Here is a 16,411-nt window from a genome sequence, read left to right as displayed (position 1 = left end):
CTACCATAGGTAGTAGGTAGTGAAACTGCTATCGGGCCCACAGCTTTGGGGGGAGAGACCTTCCATGTCAAAGTCCCAGGCGTAACTTAGTTTTTCACCACTGCGTGGTCATGTGGATTGCAAAAGTTGCTTTGGGGCACACAATTATTTAGTTACACACCTTCCTCCTCCTATAGAGTACTATAATACATTTCTCAGAACACACTTGTTATGGAAACAGACTTGTGTTCACTTCAAACATAAAAACAAGCCCTATTTGTGATCAAAGGGCTTTTGGAGAAGTTTTCATAAAAAAACTACTCCAAGGGGACAATCCTATTAGGTGTGACTTGCGAGGTGCGAGTTGCGATTTTCACTTCGAATTCGCATAGCGAATTCATTTTGCAATCCAGTTAGCAATTCGCACTGATCAGTCAGACTGAATTCGCAACTTTCCACTCGCACCTCCCTGAGGGTGAGAGATGGAAAGGAAAATCTTTTAATTCCAGGTTAAAATGTGGGGACACTGTGCTTAACCCCTTGGACACTCCCCCTAATGACCAATTAGGCAATTGGAAGTTTCTAATTAGCTTATTTAGTCCAATTATTACATGTAATTTTTTGGAGTAAAAAAAAATTTCCTCAAATTACCCCAAAATAAACTTTTTCGTTAGTTTAGGCAACCCAAATTTAATTATAGTAATTTTTTAGTTTAAAAATAATTGTATTTATAATTTTTTTTTCTATTTTTCATGGTGCCCTCAAAGTACCCCCAAATCACCCTTTTTCCTAGTTTTTTTTGCATTTTTTGTTTATTTCGTTTGAGGTTCAGTGAAAAAAGTTTGTTTTATATCATTTTCTTGCATTTAAAAAAAAGCACAAATCAGCCATTTGACACCATTTAAAAAACTACAGTAACTTCCTAATGGCCACAAACAGCTGTTTATACAGTCCTGCCAATGAAATTATCCATTTTGGGGGGTCCAGGATGGTCTCCCCACACTTTCATGCATTTCTCGCAAATCTCATTTGGCAGTCAATTCGCACCCCTCCGCTGCGAGTAGTGTGAATAGGCATTTTTAATTGGATTGGAGAATTCTCGTGAGTTCGCTTCGTGGCAAAGTGTGCGAGTTTAAAGAAACAAACTTGCTACTTGCAATTCGCACCTAATTCTGCTTCAAATTTGCTAAAAGAAAATTTTTTAAAATACCGGGAGTAGGGAGGCCACTCCCAGGACATTTTTTTCAATCCCAGGATTCGGTCGACGGTGGCAGGGAATCTACAGCATGGCCATGTAGAGGGGTGGATGGGTAGGCGCTCAAGCTGGTGCAGGGCTGCGCAGCGTGACCTCTGTCCTCACATCACGCTGCGCTATGTGCATAGCCAGAGGAGGGGGAGCCGGGCAGCATCTGAGTACTCTGCTGGAGGTACTCAGTGCTGCCCGGCATTAAAAAAAAAACATTTATAGCTAATGCCGGGACTGGGATTGGAGGGTTCCAATCCCGGCCTATTTTAGGCCAAAATCCCGGGATCCCGTCTTGATCCCAGGATTGGCCTCCCTAACCGAGAGTGAGCCCTGTGATAACAACGCCACCTGGAGATGGCATTAAGCGGGGTTCCCCCTGTCTCACCTATGCTAGCTCAGCTTTCCCTATCTGCAGGCAGGGAAAACAGAGGCCCTAATAGGCTTTGGAAATCAGCCTGCATGTGTGATAGACCACAGCACTGATCACAGTGACAAAAAACCCACACTTACCTCCAGTGGCAGATTTTAGCAGCCCCCCCAGTAAAATCTGCCACCCACACAGACTGCCTAGCAGTGGCAATGACTTCTCATTGGAAGCACTCCCTGTTTTCTCCCCCTGGGACTGCCAGTCCGGATTAAAATAGCAGAGAGAGTACAAGAAGCCAGCCAGTTTGCTAGCAGCACCTGCCTTAAGCCACGCCTTCTATTTAGGCTCCACCCCTCATTGCCGCCAGACTTAATCCCAGCTTCCTGGTGACATCAGCTGTCAATCATCAAGATGGCAGGGAGGAAAGGGCAGCATAAACTGCAGCCTATGACATGCAGACCGCCTGACCAGGCAGGTAAGGAGATGCCGCTGCTTACCTCTGTTCAGATGATTGGTGACCCAGTGAGCTCCTCGGTGATCTGGTAATCTGATCGCTGTGCCCTGGTTATCTGATCAGTAAACTGAGATGCTGTGAAGTCCCGGCAGCATCCACAGTTTACTGCAGGGATCAGATGACCAGGGCAGAGCCATCAGATGACCGGTTCACACAGGAGTTCACCGATCACCTGAATAAAGTTAATTAAGTTAATTGTAAGCTAGGGGGGTGGGGTGGCGGTCGCGTAGGGAAGGGGGGGCGAGAGCCGGTGGCGCATGCGCGGTTAAACTGTCAGGGTATTTTTTGCAAAATATACCCTGAACAGTGAGCCCCATCCACTTCCGAGATGCGGATTGTGATAAATTTGCCCCTTCGGATATTCAAATGAGCTAAATGGTGATGAGGAAATACAAAGCCATCATCTACTTTGTTCCCTGGTACTCCCCAGTGCTATGTGGCAGAAGTCCCATTTCTTTTATGTAAGCTCTCTTAGCATGTAAGCTCTCCGGGGCATGGCCCTCCTTCCTTATGTTCATCCATAGCACTATTATTGCTTTCACTGCTCCTTGTCTCTTCTGTCCTAGTCCCTTTCAGTAATTCTGTCTCTATGGGGTAAATATACTAATAATCGTGTTGGTCCGAGATTGCAATCACGGGAGTATTTTGTCATTTTTTCAAACATGGGAATTTAAAAACGGGGGTATTTTCTTTAGAGGTGGTCATGTGTGATTTTGAAGTTAAAATGCACCTGAAAATACAACTAGAAATGAGAACACCATCGTCTGAACACGGCAGTACTTTCTATAGACAGGAATATAACATGGGAATTTACAAAAAATCGTGATTAGAATCACAGGTGTAAAATTAGAATTTACAAATAGACCCCCTCCTGAGCACCGTGTCTAGTAGAAACATACACAGATCTGTGAAAATTGTTTATTTTTCTTTAAAAAATTGACGTGGCCTCCCCCCCAAAAGCATAACCAGCCCCAGGCTCCTGACCCAGTCCTGGTTCTAAAAATATGGGGGAAAAAACGTGTAGGGTTCCCCCATATTTTAGGAACCAGCACTGGGTTCACAAAGCCAGTTCTGGTTTTAAAAATAAGGAGGAAAAATGGCGTGGGGTTCCCTCTAATTTTAAAACCAGCACTGGACTCAAATCTAGCCGGGATGTAATGCCACAGCCAGTGCACCCATTCACTTGGTCTCCCCGGCCAAAGCAATAACACCCCAAGCTAGTCAGCACAAGTCAGGGATCTCAGGGGACATGGGAACCCCCCAATAAAGGTGTCTTCCCTCTCCTGAGCACCCCAGGCTTACGCTGAAACTCGGGGCTCTTCCCTGGATCTCTGGCCGGTGGGTGCAGGGGTAATAATGTGAAAATTAGATTGATACTATTGTTTTTTTACAGTGGAACTACAAGTGCCAGAAGGCGGCCGGCACCCGTACACCCACTGTAAATATTTTTTTTCAAAATGACAGTACACACACCGTAAAAATTAAAATGTATTACATACCTAACACACTCACACATACTTACCTTCTGCCAGATGTTCCCTTCCCTTTCTCCAGTAGGATTCCAATGATTTACCAGTGAAAAAAAAATCCAATACTCATCTACCTCCTGTCATATCTTTGGTCCCCTTCTCCTGTAGGCTCCATGGGACTTGGCAAAACAAAAAAACAAGGTACCAGATCCATTTCGGACTGTAGAGATGTAGGCTTTTGTTATTCCCCGGAACCGCCAGCCAATCAGAGGCCGCTCTACAGTTAGCGGCCGCAGATTGTCTGTGATCCACGTTTCTGACAGTTCACAACACGTGGGTCACAGTTAATCAGCGTCCACAAACTGTAGAGTGGCCTCTGATTGGCTGGCGGGCCCAGAGAATGAAACAAACCATGTGGTCTCTGTCATTCACCGGGGTAGAGATGTATGTGCTAACACATACATCTATACAGTTCGAAATGGATCAGGTACCTCGTTGTTTTTTTTTACAGTTAACCCATGGGAATTCTCCTGGACAAGGGGACGGGAACATCTGGTAGAAGGTAAGTATGTGTGAGTGTGTTAGGTATGTAATAAACTTTTAATTGTAACGGTGTGTATGTACTGTCTTTTTTTTTTACTATTTTTTTTTTATGGTACGGGTGCCGGCCGTCTGCTGGCACTTGTAGTTCCACAAGAGCCAAAGAGCAGGCACGCTGGCACCTGTAGTTCCACTGTAAAAAAACAATAGTATATTCTAATTTTCACACTATTACACTTGCACCCAACGGCCAGGGGTGCAGGGAAGAGACCCGGGCTTCAGCGTAAGTCTGGGGTGCTTAGGAGAGAGGGGACCCCTTTATTGTGGGGGCCCCACCTCCCCTGAGATCCCCAGCTTGTGCAAACTAGCTTGATGTGCATTGTCATTACACCCCAGCTAGATTTGAGTCAGGTGCTGGTTTTAAAAAAAGGGGGAACCCCACACCATTTTTTTACCCTATTTTTAAAACCAGGACTTTCTCTGGGGGCCCAGTGGTGGTTCCTAAAATACGGGGGTACCCTAAACTTTTTTTCTCCTTGTTTTTCGAACTAGGACTGGGTCAGGAGCCCGGGGCTGGTTATGCTTTTTGGGGGGGAAGGTTTGGGCATCAATTTTTTTTTTAAATTAACCATTTATTTATTTATTTGCATGTATCTCACTGATATGTGCAGGCTGCTTGTTCGGGAGGGAAACACGGCCAGGAAACACGGGAATTAAACACGGGTAGGAACAATCACATACACCATCGGGAAATACGATCTTGACAAACACGGGAGCTTGGTAAATTCCCAAATTACTTTTTTAAAAAAATCTCCCAATTCTGATCGCTCCTACCCGTGTTTAAAAATGGACAGACATGGGCAGGACACGAATCTTAGTAAATTTACCCCTATGTGCTCGTTGATGTGACCATGAATGACACAACAGTTATCTTCAGTATAAAATTGCTTTTCCTAATATCACTGGTTACCACTCTACCAGTAAAAAAGATTGCTGGAGAGAAACATTACGTGTTCTATATATGTTCTATAAATCATTTCAATAAAAGTAATCCTGAGAAATAAATAGAGAAAACAAATCTATAGTAAACTGGAAATATGTCAAAAGAAAAAAGGTATGTATGTTACCTAAATTCATAATGGTGAGGATACTATTTGGCAATTTTATATGTTTTATTTATTTATGTATTGATTTATTTATTACCAGTTATTTATATAGCGCACACATATTCCGCAGCGCTTTTTGTTAATGCCCAATGCAGACAGTGATTTCATTTATGAGTGAGTCTGGGAATATTTCATACATTTTCTTTCATTTAAATTCACCCTAAACATAGATATTATTAGTTATTTAGCATAGTAGGTGTTTCATTAAAATACAGTAGATACTAATCTGCTCTCCCGGAATATCCAGGAAACTCCTGAATTTGGGTGGAGTCCCTGAACCCCAGGAATAGTAGGCAGCCATCCCACATCCTAGTGAAATGGGTGGAATGGGGGGCATAATGCCAGTCGGGGCCAATATGACATAATTCTGTGAGAATCACGTCATATTAGCCCCTCCCTCTTCATAGACCCACAAATCATGGCATTATATGTGGGGCAGGGCCTAATGACACAAAGGAACCTGTCCAAACCCCCATTATTGGTCAGCTGCATCTCTACTCCGGTTTCTCAAGTAGGAAAGTTGGTTAAAGTAATACAGCAAGATGACTCTAGCTCTAGCTCTTCAGGTCTCGATCCAACAGTAGTGGACTTTAAAAGCAAACACACAGAGGCTTTTAGAGTTTTGACCAATACAAGAAAGGCTGACAAACCTTCTTGGAGAACAGGAAAAACACAGCCTGCTTTTGAATGTAGCACACACAAAGTAGGGACCTTTATTTTTGCACTGATTTAGGAAGCTCCCTTGTGCATCTTTAATCTGCACATTTTATATGCTCTCATTTCCTTGCCCAGGTGTATAACATAGTTTTGTTAAAGTGCAAGATTCCACCTTCTAGCAGGATTCACTCTAAACTCCAAATAACTCTAAATAAGACAAATAGCATACCCCCAACTGTCCAGATTTATGTAGGTTCATCCATATATGCCCCTATGGAGAAATCTTTAGGAAGTTGAGAGGCATGTTCCGCTTATGGTGCACCTGAAAGGGATTAGGAAGGGGGGACTCTGCAGCCCGCAAGAAGCAATTGTGATACCCTGTGCAGTATGACCATTACCCCACCCCCACATATCCCCTTATCGTGTGCTCTTATACTAAATCCCAGAAGTAAATGTTGGGAGGTATGCCATAGTCTTTACTTGCTTCAGTATCATATAATACAGTACTGAATCTATTAAATCACACACACAGATATAAGGCCGGATTTAATTAGCCGCGAAAAGCAGAGATCGGCCGAAAGCGCAATGTTTTCGCCTCATTCGTGTGTTTTGAGGTGAAGTTTTCGCCTTGTTACTCAATGCGCACACCCGCTTTTCGCCCTATTGAATTGTAAAACAGTCGAAAACGCATACTGGCGAATGCATCGGATAGCAGAACTGGCGAAAAGGTCAGTTTTTTTGGGGGAAATCAGTCTGTACCCCCAATAAAGCCTAACTCACCCGGGGAATCAAAATAGAAGTGTATTAATAACCCTAATAAATGTAATTAGGGTACTTAAATTCAGTTAAAGGGCTGTTATAAGCATATTTGCATAAGTGTGGAAAAATTATGGAAAGCATTTTTTGGGGGGTGAAAATAATAGCTGTAGTTAAATTGGGGGTACATTAAAATCAGGATTAGTATATTTTGGTGTCTATAAAGTATACATTTAAAAAATGTTAATAATACACCTGCTGCAGCCACCTGCAATCCTAAAACACCTGCCCCTTCCATACAGACCCCCAAAATACCTGTCCCAGTACTTTAGACACATTTTCCAACACTTTTTTAATTTTTGCCCCAAAAATGACATGTCTATTTTCGGGTAAGTTAAGATAATGTTTAAATTTTGTTTGCCAAATTAATCATTAGGGGGGTGTCCTAAGGGTTCTGAACCAAGTCTCAACATTTGTACCCCAAAATATGGATTTTGCACTTCTTTTCTCCTGCCATTTGGTGGAGAAACTTTTTCGCCTGTTTTTGCCTATGGAGTCTGGAATGAAATAGGGCAATACTTCGGAAACAGGCGAAAACCGTGTATCACTGACATCTTTCCGCCGATCGTGGCTTTTTCGCCTCTAATTGAATACGGGCCATAGTTTGACCAACCAGGCCTAGGCTAAATTAAATCAAGTTGAACACTGTAATGCCTCCAGCATCATTTTATGTTTGTTGTATACACTTATTCTTATTCTGTGCAAGTTCCACCTAGTGGTCAGCCAGATATAAGCCTAGTTTGAACCTTGTAGGCTTCCACCGAAGCTTCCCAATGCACCCTGGATATATGATAGCACAGACCCACCATCTTGCCTCATGCTCACATCAAGAGGTGCAGCTATATTCTCCATTTACCAACAGCCATGATGGTGAGATTTCATACTTACATTTACTACCCCCCCCGAAAAGGCAGGCAAGCATCCCGGAAGCCTGCAACCCGCCCAACCACCCGAATTCCCCCCAGAAAAATCTAGAAATCCCTGCAGCGCTGAATCGCGTCATCGTGGCCCCGCCCCCTGCTTCACAATGCCGAAAATAACGTCATTGTGAAGAGGGGGCAGGGCCACGATGATGCGATCGCGCAGCCCCATCCCAGCTCCGCCCACAATGAGACGTCAATGGCCGCCCCCGCCCCCAATGTGATGTCAATGGCCGGCCCCGCCCCCAGCTGTTAGCCGACAATCAGGCTGGAGCTGATTGTCGGCAAGTATGACTTAGTTATGTTTGTGTGTTAGTAGTCAGTTCATTATGTATACTGTAGCATATTCTCATGTATGTATTTGATGCTGTTTGCATATATTTGCATAGCTCATACTATACCTATTGCATGTTTTTATGTTTGCATTGCATGAAGCGCATATTGTTATTCCATTGCTTGTCTATATTACAGTTTTATCACTCTATTCAATTCTCTTCAGGAATCCTATTACTAAATTAAAACATCATTCTTCAGTTTTTCACATCTAGATTGAAGTTATTGAAGAGTAGGAGGCATGTTTACTAAAGTGAGAGTTTTAGAAGTGGAGATGTTTCCCATAGCAACCAATCAGATTCTAGCTATTATCTTCTGGAAGGTGCTTGTTAGACGCTAAGTAGGATCTGATTGGTTGCTATGGGCAACATCTCCATTTCTAAAAACTCTCACTTTAGCAAATATACCCCTAGGAGTGGTTATACTGTCTGTCAACTTATCCTCAGGCCAAAGGGAAGTTTATAGAGAGGACAGAACAACCCCCATTACTATAAAATTTGTTGGGGGGAGAAGTTCTTCTGTTATTGTTTGGGAAAATGTTAGTGTGTATCATTAATGATAGCATAACTGATATATTGTACGGTATACAGTATCTTTCCAATGCGGATCGGAACTCTTTATTGTACCCATCGTATAGTGTGTACAGCCGAACCGTCGTTAGTCTGCTGTTCTGCATGGCAGATAGGACGTTGCAATGAATGACACGGTCTTGTTACATGCAGCATGTAATGACACATTACTCCATCGTACACCAGATTGTGCATTGTGTATGGTGTGAACATTGCATCACACCATCGCTGGGTACACACATCATGTAGTATATACCCAGTTTTAGGGAAACTAGCCTATCAGTTAGAGCAGGAACATCACTTTTAGCTCCAGACCTTTGCTGGGTACTCACTTAGCGATGTGTACCTGGCCCATATGTCCGTACACACTGGACAATTCGGCTCATATGTCATTCTGATTTGGCCAGAAATTACATATCAAGCCGGCATCGTCTTAGTGTGTACTTAGCTTTAGAAGTATCTTCACCTGGCACTGGTTGTTGCTTGGTAAGGAATTTTTTTGATTGCCACTTTCTTTGAAAACTTTTTTGCAAGACATATATTTGACTTATTTCAATAATGAGCAGGGGCCTGCAAACCAACAAGGTAGATGTAGTGTACGAATGAATGAATGAATAAATGGACATCTCCCCATACCTTGAAACGGAATCGGTATGTAATGCCGCTGAATCTATTCACGGTGGACCAAATACTGACACCGGAAACCCGTACAGTGAAGATCCCGACTAGGGCTGGTAAGTACTCCAACCCTCCCCCCCTCCCTAACCCTTCCTTAGTGATGCCTAACCCTAACCTCCCCAGGGGGTGCCTAACCCTAACCTCCCCCCAGTGGTGCCTAACCATAATCCCCCTTCCCACACCCTAAACCTAACCCTTCCGGGTGGTGCATAACCCTAGCCTCCCCGCAGTGGTGCCTAATCCTAACCCCCCCCCCTTCCTCTAGCCTAGCCCTCCCCGGCTTGTGCCTAATCCTAAATCCCTCCGGAATTCCTAAACCTAACCCTCCCCCCCCCCTCGGCTAACAGCTAGAAAGCCCCGGCTTACCTTTAGTACAAGATGCCGGGTGTCGGGAATTCGGCATGGGGCTAAAGATAGGAGTCGAGATATAGATGCCTTTCTTTAGTCCCTGGTCGAGCTTCCAGCATCGGGATTCCAACGGGCGGCATTCCGGGCTGCGGTATCTTAACCGCATCCCCTTGAACCTGAAGAACTTACAGTGATGTTATAGGCACACGATATAAAAGGAGAAAATATCTTAAATTTGGCACCTAGACAAAATAATTTGACAACTAGGGTCTAAATAAGAAGGGGAACTAAAAGAGCATTTCCACTATAAATTTGAGTTGATTCATTCTCGCCAGTCATGGGTGTATAGAAGTCAACTCAATTTAGTTAGCGCTCAAGATGTCCTACACAACATTATCCTGCCCATCATTCTTTTTAGAAAAATGTCAATAGAAAATTGTCATCATTATCAATCAGAATCAAACAATGAGTTGAAGGCAACCAAACAGCTCAAGAGCAAACATGAACAGTAATAAAATAATTGTGCTCTTACTTGCTATGACTGCCGGATCATTTTGCCCTCCATCTGGCTTCACCCACAGTTCTACAGTGAATGTTTCTCGAGGTATTTGCAGCTCAGAATCTGGGTTTAACACCAACTGACTTTGGCCTCCAGAAAAGTAGAGGGAACCATCAACAGAACTCTTCTCATGCAGTGCAAAGTGTACAGAGTAATTTGCTAAAATCCTTCTTGTGTTAAGTAACTCTGTATCTCGGGGGTATCTTCTCTTTCCTGTCAGTGGAACAACCTGTCCCTTTACTGTTCTAGAATTTCTCCTGAGGGATTGTTTGTGGGACTTTTTAGAACTGAGTTTATGGTAGCTGTCATTGTGGATCATATTCCATTGAGATCTACTTTCCAACTTAGCTGATGTGTCCCTGTTTTTTTCCTCAATTTCTAAGCAACATTCATCTGATCCATCATGTTTCTGGCTTCCTACTCCCCCGGCTCCTGTTTCATACCACTGCTCTCGTCTAGGGCTCACTTCATGAGAATGGTGATGGAGACTGACAAATGTTCTTTTCTCTTGTCCAACTCTGCAGGAGTCTTTCATAGATAGTTCCCGCAGTCGTTCTGCCCTCAGAACCAATTCCTGTTTGTACTGAAGAATGGGATCTTCTCTATGGGGTCTACCCCAACAAGAGAAGATAAGAAAAGTCAAAAGAGATATCTCCAAGCATCGCATCTTGGTCCTCACCACCCTAAACTCCAGATGCAATAAATGAGTGCACCAGCAGACAACTGCAGAAACTGTCGATTACAAGGAGAAGGTATTCTTATTTTTACACAATATTAACTGCCTGTCTACTTAGTTTATGCTGCTTTTGTTCACCTGTATGAATAAAGTTACAAATGTCCTCCATGTTGTAGATTTTGCTCCTGTGTTCTCTTGGAATTTCGTTTCTTTTCAGGTTATGTATGGCTCACATTTTTTGGGGTTGTCCAATGACCACCATTCACTTGAAGTTACTTCCCCTCTCTCTCATTCCTACATTTTCTCACTTTCCACTCTGTCGGGAAGCACTCTAGCGGACTGTTCTCTGCGTAGTGCAGAAGCTGTGGGATGAATATCCTTCACTGATGTAGATGTGATGTTACAGCCCCCAGTGGATTCTTAACATATGTTCCCAGGCCAGATGTTGATATGACACATGTGTAGCATATGTTTAACACATGGTCTCTACAGACATATTTCTCCACCTTGCAAAGTTCACTTTACAGATCTATTGCAAAGTTTACCTTCCACTACTTCTCACCTCTCCATTCCCTGGATCTATTGGCTTTACTTTCGAGTATGTGCGACAAGTAGGAGCAGGAAAGCTGCAGGGGTACGGAACTACAGGAAGGAGTAAACAAAAAAGGCTTGTCGCAAACAGACAGGTGCACAAACAGTGGAAGCAAGACAAACAAGCAGCAAGGATACAATTCACATTAGAATTAGACTGAGTAAGGAAATGGTTGATGAAGAAGCAGTGGGCTGCTAATATTATCTTACAATAAATAATAGGAAACAAGGAATAATATCCTTACCTAAATTAATTATAAATGAAAAAAATAGGTAAAAGTAAGGACAGTGTAAATGTCACAGAACAGACAGGCGCCAGCATTAAAGGATGGGTGAAGAAGATTGCTAAATAACTCAGTTCTATTATTTAGCTATTGGAGTACAACTGAGTAACTTGTTGATTATTGCATATTGACCTGGATATGAATGTTTGAGACATTTGCAGCCTATCTGGGTTTTTTTAGAATTCTTTTTTTTTTTCTAAGAGGGGAGAAAGGTGGGTTGCACCAGTATTGCAGGCGGTTGTGGTGGGTGGTCTTGAAGAATGTTACGTTCTCTCAGGCTTGTATCACATTGCAATAGACTCACGAACCTGTGATGCTCCAAATCCCTATGTAAAAATTATAAGAGAAACCCTTGTGAGAATCTTGAAGCTTCATAAAGAAGGTAGAGATGGAAACACTGTATCACAGTCACCAGATGTATCACTAAAGTGTATATGAGCAATCAGATTGTAGTAATGCTGTAGACTGGGGGTATTCAACATGCATTCCTAGAGCTGCTGTGGAACTACACTTCCCAGCAAGCCTAGCCACAGCTTTAGCATGCCCTAAAAGCAAAACTGTGAGAGGGCACGCTGGGATGTGTAGTTCCACATCAGCAGGAGGGTCAAATGTAGAATACCTGCTGCATACTCTGTGTTCTTCCATAGGGTACCTCAACTGCAGTGTATGTGTATCCTACCCAGACCACTGTGCATTTATACAGGGAACATCTGCATGTGACAGTTATTTTTTAATATATGTAATAACTTGTCTTTTTTTTTTTATTTTGTTAAAGCAAACATCTGAACCTGAAACTATTTCTGACCTGAAATATATATGTTCATAATAAGAAATATTTACAAAGGGGATAGACTTTAGATCACATCCTGCACCATTGCTACAACTCATTCATTTAAATAGAAGGATGCGACAGTGATCTAACTGTTGAACCAAGTAAGTTAAATGTTAATATAAAGACTGCTCCATCTGTAGTCCCAGGTAAGGCAGAAGATAGGGAAGTCCTCAGCCATTGGCTTCCACTTTCTTTCTCAGTGGAGATGGCACTTTACAGATCTGCACATCTGTCCTATTGTCAACAACTAGCAGAACGTAATGGGGAGGACTGTAATATAAGTATACACACAGTGTGGATTCTAACAGATAACAAACAAAGCTTAAGTTAGTGCAAAAATGTGAGAAATAAAAAGCAACTTAAGGTAGACATTTACTTTAATTCATTAGGATACTTAATATGTCTCACAATTGGTAACAGTGACAGGAAATTATCTCTTTATTGCTAATGCAGGCCGTATTTCCAATTTCATGTTTCATTTAAAGTCCTGGATGATTGAGACCAAAACAACTTAATTTCCACAATAGCAACTTGCAATATATATATATATACAGGTTGAGTCTCCCATATTCATATATCCCGAAATACAGATTTATTTTTTTTAGCATGACTGAGAAAGTGACACCTTTGTGTTTTGATGGTTCAATGTACACAAACTTTGTTTAAGGCACAAAATTATTAAAAATAAAGTATAAAATGACCTACAGACTGTGTGTATAAGGTGTATATGAAACATAAATGAATTTCATGTTTGTACACAAACTTTGTTTGAGCCACAAAATTATTGAAAACAATGTATAAAATGACCTGCAGGCTGTGTGTATAAGGTATATATAACACATAAATGTATTCTGTGTTTAGATTTGGTCCCATTCCCAAGATATTTCATTAAGGTATACAAATATTCCAAAATACAGAATATTCCAATATCCAAAAAAAACCTGGTCCCACGCATTTTGTATACGGGAGACCCAACATGTACAGTGTATATATATATGTATATATATATATATATATATATATATATATATATGTATATATATACATTTTTTAATTGCTGGGAAAAGTGAGTATGCATGTGTATGTACAAACACACACACATGTACACCTGGGGACTATGCAAATGAGATGTAACTAGTAGCAACAGGTTAAACCTGCTCATTTATATCTGTCTTTCACTACAGCATGCAAATCCAATTGTAGATTGGCTGCTACAGGTTGTTTGCTCTCCGCTACTGAATAACCCTGTTTAGTCAGTGATGTAGACTAGGTTGAGAACAACACTAGTGCATGACTGTATGATCAACACTATGTTTGCTCTGAAAATTAAGTATTTTACTTTGATCATTATTATAATCATAACAGATCAAGGCTTCACTGACTAACTTGTCCATAATCCTAGTTTTCAACTGAAGTAGCCATGAGCTCCGCTACTCAAGAGCAATTAAGGTGATGCATTATGTCTGCTAGGAGCTGCATACAGCAAGCAATTTGTTGGACAGTCTAACCCATCGTCAGCTTTGCCTCTGTATTCATTTTCGCTTGTTGCATTACTTAATTACTTTTTTGTTTGCCTCACACTTTACTGAATACTTTCTCAGCTGCGCTCATGAGTTTGCAATGTTTGTGTCCTCCCGTACTTCCTTTCTTCTAGTATTGTGTTCCTTCGGGTGTCACTTAGACAGTACATTAGTCAGCGCTGTCCTACACTTACAGCAAGTGTGCTGTCAGCTGTTATAAGTTCCAAGCAGCCACCGGTGATCACAGACAGATAAATACTTAAACAGTGCTAAAAATTGTCACTAGCAAGAGATGCCTACTACACGTACAGGGATCTGCTGTATGCTTTTCTCTTTTCATTATTATTAATATTATTATTATTATTATTATTAACATTTACTTATATAGCGCCAGCAGATTCTGATGCACTTTACAATTTTTTTTAAACATAACACATTAACCTTTTTATGTGATATTATATTTGTATCCCATGTTTCTGATTAACTGTTCTTTCCTTTGTCATCCCTATAACACAGTTCCCGACAGTTTAACTCTATTCACAAGGGGATCTTTTCCATAATTCTATCGCTCATCCTATGCTGCTGTAATAATAACCACAAAATCACAAAACCTTATCCTATGAAATATCTGCTGACGGCAGCCCCAATAAGAATATCGTCTACATACCTGTGATGAGATATTTCAGCTGTCCCCATCAGTTGCTTAATAAACTCTCTGTAGTTTCCCAGCTGAGTACCAGTGATCTCGGTACAGACAGACTACAAATGAATAAACTCTATCTGATTCTCTTCACTTGAAAAATGACTGAACAGCCAGTGCATCTCAATTAGTGGGGCATGTATTTGTTACAGCATCAAGTTGCATGGGTCTAGTGACCCACCTGTAACTCCTGCTAGGTAGTCTGTCCCAAGCTCCCTTATTTTCCTCTCTCTCTCTATGACCACATCCCTCTGTCCTTTTATCTCAGTTTTCCTCTCTGCCCCCTCTAGCGCCCCTTTTTCTGTTCCTTTTCCTCCTATTCATAGTCAGGATCTCTTCTCTTTTCTCCCCCCTTTTTTTTTTTTATTTGAGACTCCTCCCTACTCGCAATGAAACCCCCCTCTCTGCCGAAGACCCCTATTTGGGTAGGCTTTACAAATCAGGATGAGCTAATCCTCTCTATCCCCTTAAAAAAAAAAAAATTCTATTTACTACCTTCACTCACGACTTGTTTTGATGACTGCTTTGCAAACCCCAGAAAACACGTCTGTTTTCACACCTGCCTGTCCTGTGAGGAACAAGCCGCAGTCCCTGAGTACGAAAATAAAATCTCCATGCCCCTCTTCAGACCCCCACACTGAGCTCTGAGTTACGTTTGCACATACTGTACTACTTTATTCATTCTGCTGAAGAAAAAAAGGCAAGAGAGAGAGAGAGAGAGAGAGAGAGAGAGAGAGATAGTGGAAAAGACAGACACATGTAGGTGTTGCTAAAACAAACAGAGAGGAAAAAAAGAAAAATGACTTTTGAGTATGCGTTCTGATGTAAAAAATAAAAATGTATATATAATAATACTAATCAACTAAGTGGTTAATTCACATTCGTCAAATTAAAATTTTAAATTGTCCCTCCAGCATCAGTTGGGGATGCTTAAAAAAATGATTGTTTTACCCATGTCTAAAAGATGTGATGAGTTTTTGGGCACAAGAGCTTGCAATCTAATCTGCCATGCCACAGCACTGAATTAAAAATATTGTCAGAGAGGGGAGGGGAGGAGGAGGGGGTGGACACTTGTTAGTCAATTAGACAGGGCACATTTCTACTGCTAGTAAATAAGAGAAAAGGGAGACTAGAGAGGAGCTGGATTAGGGAAATTAGAAATAAGAGACCACAATGTGGGGATGAGCTGCAGGATTGGGAGATAGGACAGAGATGCAGGGTCACCAGTTCACAGACACAGACAGTCAGCTGTGTGTGGGAGGACAGCACCTCATTCATAAAATCAGCAGCATGCTCTTACCTAGGCTCACAGGCGCTTATATTACCTAGGTTGGCAGTGTACTATCCGGCTGTGCAGCTTCTCCTGCTGTTGCTACTAATCCATTCATAACAAGTTTGATCGTTTCCACATCAAGATCACGGGCTGTTTAGTCTCTTGTCTCATTCTCTCTCTTTCTCTCTCTCTCTCTGACTCTCCACCCCTTTCTCTCTTTCATTCCCAAGCTCACCACTCTTCACTTCAAATTTTGGCAGCTTAAAGTGAACAACAAAAAAATGTTCAAACATTTCAGTGTTTTCCTCATCTTGTAATTTCATTTTGACATCCCAGTCCTGCTCAGCAGCACTCCTATCTTCCTACCCCCTTCA

General features: G+C 41.8%; 1 protein-coding gene across 2 annotated transcripts in view; it reads right to left on the bottom strand.

The window, feature by feature from the left end:
• PAPPA2 (pappalysin 2) overlaps positions 1 to 16,151 on the bottom strand; it is a 303,379-nt gene extending 287,228 nt beyond the window's left edge. The window contains exons 1-2 of one of the 2 annotated variants that reach the window (XM_088461902.1): positions 16,065 to 16,151; positions 10,135 to 12,038 (exon numbers count right to left, since the gene is read on the bottom strand). In XM_088461902.1, coding sequence (XP_088318028.1) covers positions 10,135 to 10,828 — 694 coding nt within the window. In that variant the 5' untranslated portion in view covers positions 10,829 to 12,038; positions 16,065 to 16,151. Of the gene's footprint in view, positions 1 to 10,134; positions 12,039 to 14,731; positions 14,998 to 16,064 lie in introns of those variants that run through there. The other variant, XM_088461901.1, reaches the window with a different exon arrangement.
• Positions 16,152 to 16,411: the final 260 nt, after the last annotated feature.

This window comes from Taudactylus pleione, unplaced genomic scaffold (assembly GCF_031769625.1).
Source record: "Taudactylus pleione unplaced genomic scaffold, aTauple2 ptg001123l, whole genome shotgun sequence".
Classification (NCBI taxonomy): Eukaryota; Metazoa; Chordata; class Amphibia; order Anura; family Myobatrachidae; genus Taudactylus; species Taudactylus pleione.
Note: the sequence above shows the minus strand (reverse complement) of the source record. Positions and strands in the feature narration are given on the sequence as shown.